The following is a 19,208-nucleotide window of genomic DNA, read 5'->3' as shown; positions in this document are numbered from 1 at the left end:
TCTTGAAGCCAGTGCCTCCAGAAACAACTTGTTCACTTATTTCTGAGTTATTTGTCAATTATAGCAGCATTTCCCTAACTTGGGAATAAATCCACTTTCTCCACACTGATTCCTTTTTAGGAAAACCGAGCAAGATTCCTCATTCATTTCCCCCCTATAATTTCTACGTGTTGCTAGAGCCCAGTTTTACTTTGGTATTTTAATCAAATCCAACTGTTTTTCATCATGCTTTTTCACTGAAAAGTCACGATTCCTCACTTGCCTAAAGAAATTTAGCTAGTATTAAAAAATTAAAATGCAATTTTGCTACAAATGTCTGAGCCAAGTTACTGCGCATCTACAGGGGGCCATTTCTCTCCCAGCTGAGCTGCCAAGGCTTTGTCAGATTTCCCTAATAGGCAACTCTTCTTCTTTTCCTATTGTAATGAATGGCAAGAGAGTTAACTTGGGCCCAATTTGAGCACCAGCACTGGTAACTGTGCTGGAAGCCACTGACATGACTGGGATATTTTGCAGAGCTATTGTTTCAGATGCTGCAAGTTTCCATTGAAATCAATTGAGTCATGCTTTTAAATTTTTTTCCCCTTCTTTTGTATGACAAGACCCTTTCTTTAAATAAAGGCTGGACTCTCAGAATAACTGTAATATCCAATAATGTTTTTACTACTGCATTTTAAGGAATTGCACCCTATGCTTTTAAATTTAATACCCTAATATTAACAACACACCGGTCAGCAATTCCTTAACACTACATCAAAGTGTTTGCTTAACCAGAACTTTAAAAATAGACACTGGAAAGGTTTGCAAAAAACAGCCTTCTGTCCTGCAAAAGATACTGTGTAAGCACAAGATTGGTATTACATTAGTCTTGTATTCAGTCAAATCAATGCCACTTCCAATTTCTTCTGACCCTCTCTCTCCTATCACTTAGTTAAAAACAAAAAAAAAAAAAACCAAAAAAAAAAAAAAGAAAGAAAAACTTAAACCAAAGGATTCACTGCTTCACTTATGCAATTAGAAAATACTTATTTCTCTACCAGCATTACAGCAATAATATACTGTGTTAGCAGGAAATAACTAAGTCAACTATCAAATAGCCTATTTTGGTGTTATTTACCTTGGTATAAATTACTCAGTTCAAGCAATTAAGACAGAGTTTTGAACTGTTTATTCATCATGCTCCTTTCAGAACCTGAAAAATCATCATGCAAAGGTTCTTCATGAATATAAAGTAGAAGAAAATCTAAACGATATTTACTATTTTATTTATTTATAGCTACACTGCATTAAAAGTTTTTTCACTTACCAGTCAGCTATACATCCTGTTATTAAGTGGCCGAAGATTAATCCTACCAGCAGGGAGAATTTAGCAATGTGGACTTTCCAGGCAGAATCACAGACAAGATCCCACTGGAAGAAAAAAGATAGATAAACTGAAATAGTTACTCTCAGATACGTTTAAACACGTTGGTGTATAGCTTCTTCCAAATTTCAGTCCTAGTGTGAGTGCACAGAAATGGCAGAGGAAAGCTTTCCCCTTCAGGTCAAAACCTGGATCCCAAATTAAAGACGTGCTTATGCCACAGTGGGTTTTATCAGATAATCACGATATGCAATACTTAAATCACCCCCTTTCCAGGCTACATGAGTTTAGACACTGGCCATACTGAGGTAGCCAAGCATTTCACCATACCAGCCCCAGAAAGCCCACTGGTAGAGAATCCCACAGTTTAAGAGTGAGTTCTCCTACTGACCTCCTCAGAATGATGGGGAAAAGCAGCAGCTTTGCCACAGAGCCCTGATGACCATTAGCTTCAGGCTCCCCTGGACAACAGGTCAAGACACTTCTGCTTCAAGAGCAGCATCCCGGATCCCCAAGAAGTGGAAGGGAACGAAGACTGAGTGAGCTTGTGAGTCCAGGTCTGAAAAGCCAGGTCTTGGCATTGAGTCAAGCAGGGCAGCCCAAGAGGAAGCCCAGGGAAGCCACACAACTCCTGGGACAGCACCTCCTACAGTGACATTTCACAACTCAGAGTTCAGGCAAGGGCTGATCCTCCACACTAGAGCTATCCCTGATACTGGTATTACCCATTCCGTACAAAAGAGGAAAAAAATGGACCATTTCAGGCACCTCGACTTTTTCCTATGAGAAAGATGGGAACAGCAAGGTTTCCCTGAACTCCAAGACATTTTCCTCGGAGGCATTAGCATCAGGAGAGCCAGGCTGCATTCCTGGCTTTAGCCCAACATCCTCATCACCCTCAGACATGTAACTTAATCCCCCTTAGAAATTACTATTATACCCTTGAATAAATGTAGAAAGCTATGTTTGTTCGTGGTTTGTGATGTCTTCAAGTATTGATGGTAATGTGAGCCGTGCACATTTCATGAAAAATAACAGTGAACTTCAGAGAGTCAGAGACTCCAGAACTGAAACTTTGCAGAACATATGGCTGTTCATGTGTAATGTAACAGCAACTGTGTTCCTAATACCAGTATCGGAAGTTTCATGGCCAAAACCACAAAGTAAGCAATTTCTTTTTAAAAGTCTGATGCAACTTCAAAAGAAAGCCTCCCTCAAAGGAGTACAATTAGGTGTGAGGGACTTCCCAGCATTTCCATGACATGCAGCCCTTCCACAATAAGGCTAGCTCTGACTCAGCCCTCTGGTTCAACATCACAGGAAACATCCTTCTTGAGATACCATCTCACCAAGAAGTATAGCACTTTTGAAGCCAGAAGAAATGTGCCAGCTTCCAAGCTCATGCTTTTTGTTTTAGTTAAATGTATTTATGTTCCTCACATCACCATCTTGTAGAAGGTGGGACACGTATGTCTGATCTTCCAACCTACAAACTGAAGTTACTAAGGAACTAAAAGCAAGTGGTATGGGCAAATCTCTTCCACAAAACAGCTATTAATTATTTGCAGTGAACAGGTCAGGAAGGCAGTGAGAAGTGCCCTCCAAAGATGTTGACTTTATTTAGGATGTGAGGAAAACGTAGTTCCTAATAGTTGCAATTATAGGACAAAAAAAATAAAATATCTATGTATCAGACAAAATTCAGGAAATACACCTGAGCTACAGACAGGCTTTCAAATACTCCAAGTTTATTTTCACACTAACATAAGGTGTATATGATGCTTAAAAATGATAAAACCTTTTTGGTTGATAGAGTACAAATTACATTTATTTAAAATAGTCATGTTTACACAAGAACACTTTTTTAAAGGTAATACCTACAATTTATTAATTTTTAATTTTATAGGTGTCAGAGGAACAGTGATGTCATCCAATTGCAGAAAGAAAAAGCAGATATCTGGGTGCCTTTTCATTTGCAGAGCTCACTATTGCTAATCAAAGAGAGTCAGTCTTTGCATGAGCCCCAGGCAGAGAATGTGCAGTACCAGATTACTTTTTGGTAAAGGTTCACAATTGGAAAAGCCAAAATCTCACGAGGGGTTGTTATGAAATTTCAGGCCAGGACAAGAGATGTCAAACCACTTTGGCACACTGGGAAAGACCGTAAGAGCAGGAGAAAAGTCATCCTATCAGCATGGCCTTCAGTGGTGCTTAAAATGCACCTCCTCTTTTTGATAACTTATCTGCAAGTCATTGTTTGTTTGTCTGTTTGCTATTGCCCAATTCCCCAGATGCTCTGAAAACCCAAACATGTACTTCCTTGCAAACCCTGCCTCTGGCCCTTTCCTGCCCTGGGTCAGCACTCTGGGTTAGCTCTGCAGGCCAGCACCATCCAGAGCAGATCCCCCAAGGGCAGACAAATGTTGGTGCTGACAGACACAGGCAGATCCCGGCCTTTCCTGAACCTCCCACTCTCCAAACCCCCCAGAATTAAAAAATACAGAAATGGTGAAATATTTCAACAGTTGCTTTTAGTACAAACTTTCTGCCAAGATCCCAAATTACTTGCTCACTGCTAAGAGCACAACTGTACTCTAGTTTCTCCTCCAGCAGCTATTAGGACTCTGAACCATTTATCCAAAATAAATTTGGCAGGGCAGTGGCAGGTGACACTGGAGCATCTCACTTGCAGGGAAACAGAAGAATAAGGAGAAAGCACAAAAGAAAAATGGACATTGCAGATGACATAAATAGGACAACATACATATCTAATGGCTAGCCTATCATTCCCACCAATCTTAACACACCAGCAGGGCAAACCAGCAAGGCTGGGCCATGCTGAAAGAGCAGGAGTTTTGCCAGAGACCTGTGCTTCCCCTTCCCTTCCCCATGGAGAAGCCAAAAGCAGAGGGCTGCAGCCTCAGCTTCGAGGAGTTAGTACTAAAGCAGGTACCATTAGATAGCATCAGTGCTGCCTCTCTCCCCTTACATACATCTGGACCCAGCACATCAGAGTCCATTTGACACAAGCCCAGTGCCATGGCAGGGCTGGCTGGGGCTGCTGGCAGGCAAACGCAACGCCTGCATTTGCTCCACAGAGAAAAGAAGGAACAGGTTTCCATGCCCCTGCAGGAAAAATAAGTAAATGCTGGGCTGGGCAGCACCAATGACAGCTCAAGTGGTACTTCAAGTCAATCTGCACTGGGAGATTGTTTTGGCTGAAGAGGAGACAGTAATCCTCTGCTGCCTCTTATAAAAAGTAGATTAATCTGTTACAAGCAGGGAAACATGTAACTGCTCTGGCTGAATCCTCTGGTGTCCCCCTCGGGAGTTAACAGAGCCCACCTTGAAGGGTGCTGCTAAGTTTACAGTGCTCCCTGGAATTTCTCTTTGCTTCCTTGGGTTTTGTCTGTCTTTCTGTCCATCCTCCTAATGCAAGACTTTATAAACCAATAGGGCTGTCTTGTTATGCTAAAACAAAAATAACTGTGGGGATATATAAAAACAAAAGCTTTTTTTCATAGCAGTACAGCAACGTGGAAAATTTGCCACCTGTGCAGATGTGCATTACATTGCAAATGTTTTTTTCGTGTTGTGACAGCATTTTTTTTTTTGTCAAAGCTTAAGGAGCCACACCTTCAAGATCCTAATGTTTAATTGATATCAGTGAGTCACCACCCATGCTGTGAATCACTCTATGAGGATGGAGGACTATTCGAAGAATGAGATGCTTGGAAAGACATCTGGCAGAAGGCAATGCACACAAAAAGTAACCATCCTGTAATCCCTTTACAAGGGGTGAAAATCTGGACAGGGCTAACAGAGTGAGTCACTATTTGCACTGAAGTTACAAAAGTCACAAATGTAAAGTCTCCTGCATGTATATTACTACAAGTACAGGCTGTCGCAATTAAGAGCTCATGCCTCAAAAGCACTTACCCTCCAGAGACCATAGCGCTGTCTGTGATGTCTAAGCACAGTGAATACCTACTGCAAAAAGGTCCTAGTAAGTTGCCTACCATGGATTTAAATTGTTCCATACCTTCACTCTGATAGTATGGAACAGTGCAAGGCATACCCTTTGGTCCTAAAAATAGCAAAGAGACAGGATGGGAGATGCTCTGGTCCAACGCTTGCCTGGAGCCTGGCACAAAGAACCCACTAGAGGAGACAAGGACACACACACACCCCCCTCTTTCCACACCATGGGTTTGCAGTGTGCAGACAGGTCATGGTCCTGCACCAACAACTCTCTGCATCAGTTCCAGCACAAGGAGACCAGAGGGTCACTGCCTTGGAAGCCCAGATGCTGTGAGGGGCTTTGCAGACACTGTCCTGAACACATAACATACCCCACGCACTGCTTCTTGGCCCCTAGAAAAAAGGTCCTGTTTTGGAAGCCCCGGTCTCTAAGTACCACTTAATGCCACAGACCACTGAAGCAGCCCCAAATCCCACCTGGCAAAAAGCCACAAACTCACTTGCATGTTAGGTGGTGATTTTAAGACCAATACATGAAAATAAACATCTGGTATTTGTCACTGAGGTCCTTGTATATTTGGTCTCTTCTTTGTTCCTCTCCTTCCCACTTCATCTTTTTATAACTGCAGCACTAGAATCCATCTTCTATATAAATACCTCACCTAGTTAGAGTTTAAATTTATGATGACTTCAGATTCTCTTAAGAATGTTTCTCAAAAAAAAAAAAAAAAACAACAAAAAAATAAACCCACAAAGTTGTTTTAAAGAAGAATTTTAAAAGTTATGTATAAAAAATATGCTCTTCACACGACATATGTAAGAAAAAGGAAAACAGTCTCCAGATGCTTTTTTCCTGGAGAAAGAGCTCCAATTCAGCAGACCAAGCACTAAAAAAAAAAAGCCAAGCACACAACAGAAAAGCTAAAAAGTCAGTACCTCTATCCTATTATATCTACCCAAAACGCCTTTTCCCAGCACTAAATTATCCTCATAGTGCTCATAGTTAAAGCCACAGGAGACTACTGTGTCAAGATTTCCCTCCAGGCTGCTACAGAACAAATGCCACTCTGCCCCCTTCCCAGCCCCCAGCCAAAGGTGACCCTCTGGCAGTATTTTTAATGTTAAAAACAGAGTACAACTCTCAGGAAAATGGTGTGATGTTCAACTTGAGAGAAAATAACTGTGCAGCAAAGAGGATATAGGAGAATGCTCTCAGAGGGATGTGCCAGCCCAACTGCAACACTTAAAGCTGGGGTGGTTTTACTGCCACATGACCAAGCTGCTCAGGTGTCCTTGTACCTCCTTCTCAGTCATGGCAACAACAGAGCATTTAAACTATTTAACCTTCAGCATTCAGGGCAGAGATGCCTCTCCTTTGAGATCACAGCTGGGCAAAGCACTCCCTGGTCTGTACTTTAAGTGTCAATAAAGTGTTCTTGAGAACACCTGGCATTTTTTGACCACCAGGACAATAAGTTGGGTGGAAGTATCAAAAAGTTCACATTTTAAAATGGGGATATTAAGAAAAAAAAAACCAAAACTAACCACCCAAACAAAAAACAAAAAAAACCCCAAAGAATAAACAAACAAAAAAATGCCAAAACCAACAAAACACCCCCCAACAACATACTCTGAAAGACTTTCAAAGGAGTTATAAAAATTAATGATTCCCTCCTTCTTTGACCAACCACATTCAGAACCAAACATCTTTAAATGACATTTTGCCTTAAGTTCTTGCCAGACACAACTTAACTGACCTGAAAAACACAAGTCATTTTTAAAAAGCCAGAAGAAAACCAACAAAAGAGCTGGAGAAGTTGTTGTTTGTTTTCTTTGAACAGAAACTCTAAGAAGCCTACAACACCTATGCTGGAATGCCTCACTCCACCACACACTCATTACCTGACTCTTAAATTACTTCCTCTCTGTGTGATACTAGACCTCCAAGTGCTGGGTACATCTGGCTTTCTTAAACTGTATCATAAGTGGATGCTTTTGCTGAAAATCTTTGACCACTGCCTGAGAGCTTAGGACCTCTTAAAGATAAATCCTTTTAATAAACAGATTTTTACTGAGCAAGTACACAGCAGTATTTTGAAAGGTTTATAACCATCCAAGTTTGCAAGAACTCACATAACAAAGTAGATATTGTTGGCACCAGAATATCACCTTTTGCTTACCATCTGCCTCCTTCCTGTTCCTGACAAATCTGGTATCCCTATTCCTGTACAATGGAGCTTGATAGGTCATGCAAGGGTTCGTTTTGTCCAGTTTCTCAGCCAATTAATTTTTCTTACAGTGGCAACATTTTCTACACTTTTCATTCTTGAAAGCCAGTAAACCACTTCTGACCACCGTAGACAGCTGGCAGGAAAAGCTGCAGCCTAAGAAGATCACTAGTAAATGGTGAACACAAGGTCATATACACAGAAATTGTAATGTTGCTTTAACTACAGACATGACTGCCTGGGCAAAGTACCCTTGGAAAAATAAAGCAAAGAAACTACTTTTGATTATGATCACAAAGCTGAAAATTTGGGGGACATGAGGAGGGAGTGGAGTGGGGAAAGAAAGAGGGGATGACGCGTGAGCAGGAGGACACATGCCGAGCTGTCTTCCAAGAAAGATATAATTAGATCATGCAGGGTTGTATGAAAGCAGTTTCATGTACCTATGAAAACAGCTTCCAACCCTGCTAAACAGTACAGGACTGCACAACCTTCACAGACTTCCTTAATGGTTTTTCAAGTTTAACCGAGTTGAAATTGCTGAAATTTATACTCCAAAACCACATTCTTGGCTATGCATGACTTAGCTGAGAAATTTCCACATTAGCTTTCAACGTGTATCTTCGTTAAGACTGGTATTTCAGACTTATAAGTGTGTTTCCACACATCACTGAGTGAACACCAATACACAAAATCCACTTCCTCCTGGTTTGCAAACTTCAGCTGCTTGCAGCCAGCCAGCCAGAGATACACTGCTGTCTCCTCCATTAGTGACCTCAGGGTAAGTAGGCTGTCCCCACTATGCCCTATGCAGGGATGCAGTCCTGCTTGTACCCAGTATGTGCCTGGCCCTGTTCTCCCCCAGCAGCAAAAAACTGATGCCAATAGCAGATGCATTACTGTAGCATCTCCTGCCTGCCACTGCCAAAGTAGTGCCAGGCTGCCAGCCAAGCTGCACCACACACATCTGGTTACCCTATGTCAAATATAATGACTTTCAGTCATGCCTCACCTATAAAAGCCCTGTCCCCAACCTGGCAAGAGGGCACAAGCAGTGATGCTGCAATCACAAAACAAGCCCAAAACTTCAAATCCATCAGAAGGCACAAATCAACATTGTTTCATGGACAGTAAAATGGAAGGGACTTTAAATTCAGAGTTTTGCTCAAAGTTATTCCTTAACCTGTGTGATAAGCAAAAAAGACCTTCCAAATTAGCCACTAAGCACATCAGCAGAGTCACAAGATGCTACCTGAAATAATGAGATTCTACCTGAAATACTGAAAAATTATGAAGGTTTAATCTACCCTTCAACTTTACCTTCAGTCAGGAGCAATTAGCTCTTCTGTTTCCAGCCTTACTCTCATCAGATTTGTTTCTTTTACCCAGTGGGACAGGCAAGAAGGAAGTTTGCTAAGTAAATAATCATCACTAATACACTAACAATTAAAATATGATTTGCTACTCATATGACAGTCTTCTGAATACTCAACATGATTAAATCAATTTTAGTAGCACCCATATACTACCCACTTCTCCATCACTACTTCTTTTATTTTCAGTAGCAGGAGTTCCCTTTATTCTGAGACATTTTGATCTTCTCCAGCCTCTGCTCTCCCCAGATCTCCCCAGTCAACTAACTTGTTCTGCAGCTGATGCAATTTACTTCACTTTTTCCAGCTCCATAATGTCATCTAACATCAAAGTGTTGAGAGATACAAAATCTCTCTTGAAGCTTTCATAAACGCTACATTCATAACTTTCCAGAGTGCAAGGTTAGATACTTCATCTCTCTTTCACATCTCTGTGATGTAATTAAGTATCTTTTCTGTGTAGTCTGACATCATTAGAAGCCACTCTCACCCACCACCTTTAAACCTGTTCTTAGCTTAAGACCCATAGCAGCTGTTTGCCTCCCTCCAGCTGCACGAAAAGACCAGAATAAAAATGCCCATCATTAGGAATGACAGACACACTGAGAAAAGCCACTTCTGAGTGATGTCCCTCAGTTTTTATCTTTTAAAATAATCTTAATCTCATCAAGGTGCATGCTGCTGGGACTGGCTTTACAACCAAACTAAATAAAAAGTTAAACGAGTTTTCAAACTGGTGTTTAGAACAGGTCTAGACATTGTAAATTGATGCCATATGTAAAAAAACCCCCAACATTTTGGATAAATATTAACCTTTGCTATCATCCAATTATCAGAAACAAGTTAACACTTTCAGGACTGGTATTTTTCAGGTTGCCAAAACCATACATGAATAAAACATACTGCACACATGCAGCCTTGAGACAGCTAATATGGTAAAACCTAATTTGTTCTTTTATTGGGCCTTTTTAAGGTTTGGGAGAAAAAAACTTTAAATGTTAAACACAGCACAAAAACTCGGAAATGGAGAAAAAGACAACATGAGGAGGAAGTTCCTTCTCATGAGAAATACTTGATTAAAATTACCATAGATGAAAAGATCAGACACCTTAATTCTGACATGCAATTATTGCTGCTGTGACCCTGCCCTCTCATAATTTGAAGAGTAGAGCTATTATAATTCAGGCAAGAAGAAAAGGAGAGGGGAAAAAAGGAGGGCCTGGTATTAATTCAAACTTAAATAAATATTAAATGGAAGAAAGAAAGAAAGAAAAATATTCCACTTGCTTAAAAAAATCAAAATAAGAAACTGGTCTTTTTAGATTGTATTGTTCATGCAGACAATGCTTTACATAGCCCTGGGAGACTGAGCAGGGAAATGGTCTTAGAGTTTAACTTATCATAGAATCATAGAATCATAGAATTGGCTGGGTTGGAAGGGACCTCAGAGATCATCAAGTCCAACCCTTGATCCACTCCCCCCGTGGTTCCCAGCCCATGGCCCTGAGTGCCACATCCAGTCTCTTTTGAAATATCTCCAGGGATGGAGAATCCACTACTTCCCTGGGCAGCCCATTCCAATGTCTGATCACCCTCCCCATAAAGAAATTCTTTCCAATCTCCAACCTAAACCTCCCCTGGCACAACTTGAGACCCAACTTACATTCCTTATCCTTAATAATATTTGTAGGGTGGACATTGCAACATTATCTACATGCTCATGGACCTCAGTGTGGAAGCCAGGAGGAGACCAGGCAGTTCCAGAGCACTGCAAAGGGACTTTAGCCAAAACTAATTCCTCCACAACTGTCTAGCAGCTGAAAACCTTTTCCAGGGACCACCCTGCTCTGCAAACAGTGTGCAAGGATAACTATAAATCACATGCTGCCAGACAAGATGAATGTACCACTTCCCTGCATCTCACAAGCAGCATTCCTGATTCTCCTGACTTTGCTACTTGTGAATCTATATAGGCATCCCAGAAATGAGTATCAGGATATACCTCAGTTACTTAGTCTTTTGTTCTTGTGCTTGGGTAGGACAGTAGTGACTAAAACCCAAGAGAGGCTGCTCTGGGGGAATTCAGCATGAGAACTGAGCACTCGGCACTGCTGCAGCACCTTCCTCTGACAGGGTTCTCTGATCTACTACACATTCTCTACAGCAAATCCCATTCCTTTCTTTCACAGCAAGATCTCAGCCTAATCAATTCCACAGTTACTGGTGGGTAACCCAGTGCTGGCCCCACTGTGCCAAGGAAGAGTGAGAAGAGGAAGGAGTATGAAAGGGAGTGAGCAAGAGCAACAGACCCAAGCAAGGATGCCAGAGAGTACAGAGAGGAAAGCAGGCAGAAACAAAGAAGCTGACAGGAAAAACAAAAGACAAGGTACAAAAGAGCACTGGATCCCTTTCAGCATTTTCTAAATTTAGCTGCTCACTAGAATTCATTTTGAAAGCTTTAATTTTAAGAGTTTGCACCACTACTATGGCCAAAAGTTTTTTTAATAAGGAAACACGTAAGCCTCATGCTATTCCAGATGTTATTTGATTAAAAAATGAACACCTTCATGTTCAGCTGGCCTGCAGTCCTCATCTCAATGCTACCATCAGAACTCTCTCCAAATTAGATGCCTTCGTAAGTGCCAGTTCCTCCTCTTTGAAAACCGCTTTAAGAAAAACATGAGGTCATCTTCTATAACTGCAGTCCTGAAGCCAGAGTAAGAAAAGGTAAAACTGCTAGAGCACCTTGAAAATTTGGTTTTAGACAGCCTGAACAGCTGTTAAATGTACACCATAGCCTGCAACTTCTGCCATAGCATGGGCACGGTCAGTGTTTAAACTCAGTGACTGAGATACAGAACTTATCAGGGAGTGGAAACAAAACCAAACAAACCCCTGGCTATTTCAAACATCACCTCCATCCAGAAATAAAATGCAGTTGTTTGACATAAACATAGAAAATTTGGAATATGAAAGTCTCAAAAGCAAGACTCTGAGAGCTAAGAATGACTACAATATCCTAATACAGAACTACCTTCCTGAATGATCACTATTACCACTAGTTACAAACTATTTATGGTAGGCTGAAATGAGATTCCTGTATCCAATACACTTTACCTTAAGGGTGATAAGAAACATTAACATGTACTAGATAAAAAAACCCAAGACTATTTGAGTTTTGCTGTCAGCATTGGTCTTAACCCAGCCTCTCTTCTAGATCAATTACTTGAAAATGTTTTGACCCATACATAACAACCCCTGCCACCCCCAAGAAGCATTATGTAGGCTGGTGATATCATCATACCTGGTTATCTCAAAGATCAACATCAAGTAATTTGCTGTTTGCAGACAACAGTTCCGCACCACCAGGAAACTGCAGTTACTGTTCCCAAAACAGCTGCCTCCTTCCTCCACTCTGTGCAGCCAGAAACTATTCCCAGTGTTTTTGTGTTGTTCACCAGCTCTCTGACAACCTGGAGACTCCATCACCACCTTCACTGTGTCAGGGCAGGCCCCAGAGAAGCTGTAACAGGACAGCCAGCTTCCCTTGCTCCCTCTGTAACAAGAATAATTCTCAAGCCTACAAGTGCTCAGACTGGCAACTGCTGATGCTTGCAGCTAGCTTGCGGTGGGAGGGAAAAAAAAAAAGTAGTTTGGGATCTCTGAGGTAGCCATACAAAAAAACTCAACAACAAATGGAAGCAGTTTGCTCTGGTCTGCCAGTTTTGCTAGATTCCTCTAATTACAGGGACTTGTTGATGCCTTCAGCATCTTCTGCATTAGGAGCAGGGAGAGTAATATCAAAGACATCTGAAAGAAATTTAGAATACTTCTTCTGCCCACTGTAAGCATCTACCTTGCAGGTCTCTACACTCCCTTCAATCTGTACAAGGGAAATAAGGACATGGAAGATAGACCAGCTTTGATTTTGCTGCTTCTGACCCAACTACTGCACTGGGAACAGTAACTCGAGGTTTTCATAGATTTGGGACTAAGAAGCAGCCAGTCAGCCAGGAACCAACACCAAGACAAATCCTGGCAGTTGCAGGAAAAAAAGAAAAGCATGAGCATTTCCAAAGCCTCTCTGCAGTGACCAGCCAACTGGTGGATACACACAAATGAGACCTCCTCCCATTTGTGCCTGGAAAGGGATGTACAGCTCTTATTTTGGGAAGGACCTTGTCAGAGTGATCCCCTTCAAATTAATTAACAACTATACTCTCAAAAATCCCATTGAAATGTACACCTACCTCCTATCCCAAGAAATGTTACCATACAAGCGACGCCAAATTTATCAGCATTGTTACCACACAGGGATTTCTTTGTTGCACCCTTTTTGGCTACTTGCAGATACCCACAATAATCCCACAAAACCACCAAAGTCTAAGGCATACATCAGCTCACAGAGCCATTTCACTTTATTAACCCAGCAGAAAACCCAGAGAAAAAAAAACAAAACCAAAACTATTTAAAGAGAAAGTTTTCTATGAGGTTAGCAAATTAAATCAGCTGAAGATGTATCCAGTAGAGTGCCAGAACATCCCAGTCTGAACTGACCCAGGTTCACACCAAGACAGCACTGCTCAGTGCTTGCTGCGTGGCAGCACTGACCATAGAGGATCTGGCTCTCCTGAATTAAGCTCCACTTTTCTGGAGGGGACAATTTTCTAGAGGCTCAGCCAAACTGGCATGAGAAAGATCAAGCCGTGGTAAAAAGGTGGCATGTTACTTGAGAAAGATGACTCAAACCCAATCAAGTGGGAAGCTGAGAGCCAAGAGAAAGGCACTGCAGCAAAAAAAAAAAAAAAAAAAGGCATCTGGAGCAGAAAAGCAGCCACAACAGGAATTCCCTTGTGACTAGACATTAAATATTATTACATAATTGCTCTGGGTGAGTCAAACTCAGCCTTTAACTAACCACTTGCCTCTACACCACCTCCACGAGGTGGAATGATCTGGAAAGCTGTGGCTGCAGACGGGTGGGATGCTGTGCCATCAGCTGCCGCAATTTAATCAAGTCTCAGTCCCTTCCCATTGTCAACTTCTGGTGTCCCTGATACAGATTAGCATTAAGAACAACAAACAACCCCACCACACAATGCAATCAAACACAGCAGACAGGTCATTTTAGTAATGAAGGGGGAAAAAAAAAAAAAGCAACCCAAACTAAAAAGCAACCAAATCAATCATGTAACTAAGAGCTTCCCTGAAAACTTTGCCCCAAGACTACTAAAGAAGTTGAGAGTTAAAATTCTGAATCCCTGCTATGCACACATTCTACCTTCCTGCTAGGCTTCATGACTACATATGTTCAGTTGTCATTATGTAGTTTAGTGCATTAATGCTAAGAATTTGCCTAAGGCATCACTCTGTAAATGGGCAAACCGAGACCTCAAGTTTCCCGCTAGCAAAAAATGAAGAACGTTTCTCAGCATTGTTCCTATGGACATTGGGAAGATGTACAAATTGTTTAAAAGACAGACTTCTGTTTTGGGGTTTTTTTACTAGCCTTTCGCATAAAGGCTAGGTCAGGCTATATCTCACAAACAACACGTGCACTCTGTTCATAGTAGTATGATAATGGTGATGATGTGATAAAGAACAGATGAAAATCCTCAAAGAACCATTTAGCGATTAAAAAGCCTCACAAATGGATTGCATAAAGGAAAGAATTTTATGTACAAACCAAGCTGAAGTCCAAGATTTATGTACCAAGTCAGAACATTAACTCAAGATGGGTGATTTAATATGGCCACTGGAATCCCTGTGGTTAAATTATCCCTTTGACCTCTTCACTATATGTATTTCAACACTGTTAAATAATAAGCAGCACATCCTTTATTACCACTTCCAGTTCTAATGACTGGCAGCACTATAAAAAGCACCATTCCCAGTGACTCAGTCGAGGAGGTCAAAGTAATGGCAGCACCTAGCATGGCAATGCCAACCCACTCTTCAAGGAAGGTGCAAGGCCACCCCTGGCTCCAGCAAAGACTCAGAGAGAAATGGAACTAAGCAAAGCCCAGAGCAGAGCTGGAAACAGCAAGATCCCCACTTGGTTAAACACAAGCATGACGCAGGCTGGGAGAAAATGGGCACTGGGAAAGAGAGAGCCAGGAAAGCCTGGGAAGAGAGACAACATTTCAAGGCTGAAGGATGAAGGGCACCACTTAGAGAGAGGCTATGGAAAGAGTGAAGCTTAATGCTGTTTAAGGACAGCCACCTGCACCTGAGGAACAGGGGGAAGGGACGTTGCATGCACATCAATAAAATGCAAAGCAGAAAATACACTCTGCACTAAATAACCTTAGTTGTTTCATCATTTCTCAAGATAAAGAAACAATGGAGCATTCAGCAGCTATAAGCCTGGACTGCTGAAGATAAGAACAATGGGATTTACTGGCCAAACAAAAGTGCATTTTTTATTAATATACTTTTGGATGTCTTAGTGGTATTTCAATATAACCCTTGGCTACTACACATCTGAGCGTATACTAGACTAAGATTTAATAAAACTCTATTTAGAAATATGGGAACATTACCTAATACATTACAGAAACAAAAGTATTTTTGATGGGATTAAAAGGAGATCTGAACATCCAGTCTCCCAAATTCACCCAGGGCAGGGCTTTCTCACAAAGGACAGTGGGATGCACATAACAAGGGCCAGCAGTTACGAGAATCTCTCACAGTATCTAAGCTCCTGGGGGTTTATAAAAAAGCAACTCTGAAATAAGATACACTGATATTCTGCCTGGGTTTTTCCTCTCTTACTTCATTGGGATAAAAACAGACAGCACACCCACCCAGAAAACCCCAAAAAATAAACCAAAGCATAAACTGAGTAGGAATCCTGACCTCAAGAAAACAAGCTAATTATAATTACACAGGATTACATATCAAAGAGAAAAAGCTGCCAAATTTTTCAAAGTGGGGATACAGCAAAAATAAAAACTCCACAATGGAAAAACACATGGTGTCAAAAGATTATTATTATTATTTGTTCTAATAGCAAACAAGACAGCAGGGACCACAGCTGTTTATTTATCTCTTAAAACTGAACTGCCCTATACCACAAGATCTTCCAAAGGACACTTTTATTATTATTCTTAAAGAAGCACTCAAGATAGCAAACTAACTCTCCCCCAACCTTTTGTGGCCAACTTGATGAGGACTTTCAGAAGATTAGAACATTTAAAAAAAGAACTGTTTTACAGTTTATACTATAAAAACAATTGTGATTTTTTCATGTTTAAGTATCAGTGTTAAACAGAAGAAAATCTGCTTCTCAAACATGAAATTTCATTATGAAACCTCCACTTCTACATCACAACCCATTCAAGTCCACCACATAGCTGAGTTTTTTTCATGAAACTAGCATAGCTGGGTAACTTTTTCTTTTTTTTTTAAATCCATTCAGGGTTTTGAGGGCTTTGCTTTACCTGTTTTTTCCCTTGTTGAGCATACTTTCAAGGGACACAAAGAAAAACTGAGATGATAATGATTAATACGAACACAAGCCAGCTAACCAAAGCACAAACAGGCCGGTCATCTGATTATTGCTGAGTTTCTTTCTCACAACCAAATAAACAAAGTTAATCCAAAGTACTGCTCCCAGGCAGGAAATAGTTTTTGCTGATGTTAGGGGGGTTCATGAGATTAAGGGAACTACTTTCCTAGTTGTAAAAGTTTCATTTTATATTTCCAAGAGCTACAGTTGCCTGAGAGTATCGGTGAGGCCCAGAGAGGGCAGGGCGCAAAGCATAAGCAAGCAAAAGCTTTCAGGTGAAAAGATGAGGCATTTTTTTGCAGGCTCTACTCAGCAAATGCGAAGTAAGAGCAGAAAGCGGCACAGCCCTCCTCACTAGAAATTTTCCACCTTAGCCATTGCATTAGGCAACACAGGAGAGAGCAGCATGCACTTTCTGCCTTTGAAATCCAACAACTTGTGTGAGACGCTTCTTCTTTTATGACTCTACCAAAACTGTTATCAAGGGAGCAAGCAAAAACTAAGAATTAAGCAGAAGTTTGTGTGCTAAGTGACCAGCTCACCAGCTTCCCTAAAAGCCAACAAGGTTTTTGTTTTGTACAGCTGCTTGCTTCGTTTTGTACAAGCTAGCACAAAGGTAAGTCCTATCACAGCAGGAGCCTCCTCCACAACTCTTTCCACACGCTAACTTGTGACATTTGTCCCTGTTGTCTTCCCCACAAACACCCGTGTCCCAAGACAGCAGGTCAGCTGCTGCCATTGCCAGGATCCCAAAGAGCCACCGAGGATTCGGTTTCAGGACATAACTTTGCAGCTGAATGCCACGACTAGAAACCCAGGTAGAAACCCACAGGACGGATATCCGATGTGACACCCGGGGAGGGAAAGGATTACTGGGATGCAGGACTCACTCCTAGCGGGAAGGTAACCCACGGGATGCCTGACAGACCCGGCAGCTGCACACACGGACGGATCCGCATCGTGGTCAGCTGCTCCCCTCGGGAAAACGGGTGCCGAGCGGGGCAGAGCCGAGGGGGTCCCGTGAGGGGCGGACGGCGAGAGGTGCTGCGGGAAGCCGCCTTTCTCACCTTGCTCACGACGTTTTGGACGAGGCCGGCTCTGATGCGGTAGTGCCACTCGTGGCAGTCGCACTCGCTGGCGTTGCCCCCCGCAGGGGTGGGCAGCCCGGGCGGGGGGAAGATGCTGCTATTGCCGCTGCGGTTGGCGTGGCTCGGCGCCAGGGACCCGCTCCAGTTTCCCTGCCCGTCCGCCTCCCGGCACCAGAAGTCGGGCTGGTCCAAGAGGAAGGAGTCCGAGAACTTGCTGAAGCCGATGAAAAGGGCCGGGACCCAGGTGAGCAGCACCAGGATCCGCTGGTACTTGCCACCCAGTCCTCCGAGGAAGGGCAGCACCGAGCCGTCGTAGTCGAGGAGCACCGGGCTGCAGGTGGCGGCGGGCGGCGGCAGCGGCACCGCTTGGATCTCGGCCCCGGCTCCGGCGGTGCTGGCGGGGCTCGGCACCGGGGGGGAGGCGGTAGCCCCCCCTGCGGCTCCCGGCACCGAGCCGTTCTCCTCCGGCAGCGGCCGGCCACCGCCGCCCGCCTCACGGCGCCGGTCTATCGCCATCCAGCCGCCCGGGGGGGGTCACATAGGGGGAAGGTGGGTCTGGGGCAGCCCCGACTCCCGCGCGAGTCCTTCCTTCCTTCCTTCTTTCTTTCCCTCCCTCTCTTCCACACACCTGGCGACGTAATCTATTGCACACACGCTCCCAACCGGACCCGTCAGGAGACGGATGGGGGTGGGGAGGGAAGGAGAGAAGGGAGGAAGGAGAGAGAGGGGCGAATAAAAGGGGAGGCACCGAGCGAGCCCCGCGCTCGCTCCCTTCCTCACCCGCACCCTGCGGCCACGAACCGCTGCAGCTGCCGGCGGTGCCCCCCCTCCCCTCGCCTGTGCGTCAAGCTGCACTCACCCCAGCTCTCCCTTCCCCCCTCCGAGAGGCACCGCCGAAAATAAAGAGAAGGATCCAGCCGGATCCGAACATTCAATGGGCCAAAGGAGAGGCAGGGAAGAAAGCGAGAGAGGATAGAAAAAGAGAGAAAAGAAAAAAAAGAGACACACTCACACACACAAAAAAACCCAACACCCTGCGAACCAAACCCTGCAACAACAAACCAAGCAAAACCGGTGCAGCAAGGCTCTACGAACACGCCTCCTCTCCCGGTTTTGGTGAGGAGGAGGAGGAGGAGGAGGGAAGGCAAAGGAAGGAGAAGAAAATAACAGATCCCGACGCGGCTTCCCCGCTTCCCGCACAGCTAAGATTCCCCTCCCGGCCGCGGCAGCAGCGGCGGCGGCAGCCCCCAGCACCCCCCGGCCAGCCCCCCGCAAACCCCCGTCCCGCACATCTGCCTCTGCAGCAAGGGGCCCCGCCGGACCCTCCGCGGCCCAGGCTGCGGGGACCGCCGCCGCCGTGCGCTTCCCGCGGCAGCCCGCTCGCCGAGCCGAGACGCCGGCCGCACCTCCCTCCAGAGGCGAACAGCCCTCCCGGCTACTCGCCCTCCGCCTCCCGGCAGCCCCCACCTGCCGGTCCGGTCCGGCCCCGCCACCGCCCCCCGCTCCACCCCCGCGGTGCCGGGCGGCCGCACCTACTCCCGCCGCGCCGCCGGCCCGGCCCAGCCCGGTCCGGCCCGGCCCCCCTGCAGAGAGCCGCCGCCGCCGCCGGGGGCGGGACGGGGCGGAGCTGGGAGGACGCGGGGCGGCCCCGCAAGGCCTCGGCAC

The 19,208-nt window shown here is 44.1% G+C and overlaps 1 protein-coding gene across 2 annotated transcripts in view; it reads right to left on the bottom strand.

The window, feature by feature from the left end:
* The window catches only part of SLC22A23 (solute carrier family 22 member 23), a 114,068-nt gene extending 95,289 nt beyond the window's left edge, over positions 1-18,779 (bottom strand). The window contains exons 1-2 of one of the 2 annotated variants that reach the window (XM_008492583.2): positions 17,523-18,779; positions 1,307-1,410 (exon numbers count right to left, since the gene is read on the bottom strand). In XM_008492583.2, coding sequence (XP_008490805.2) covers positions 1,307-1,410; positions 17,523-18,059 — 641 coding nt within the window. In that variant the 5' untranslated portion in view covers positions 18,060-18,779. The remainder of the gene's footprint in view (positions 1-1,306; positions 1,411-17,522) is intronic. The other variant, XM_030469655.1, reaches the window with a different exon arrangement.
* Positions 18,780-19,208: the final 429 nt, after the last annotated feature.

Source organism: Calypte anna, chromosome 2, assembly GCF_003957555.1.
Source record: "Calypte anna isolate BGI_N300 chromosome 2, bCalAnn1_v1.p, whole genome shotgun sequence".
Taxonomy (NCBI): domain Eukaryota; kingdom Metazoa; phylum Chordata; class Aves; order Apodiformes; family Trochilidae; genus Calypte; species Calypte anna.
This window is presented reverse-complemented; position numbering and strand designations above follow the sequence as displayed.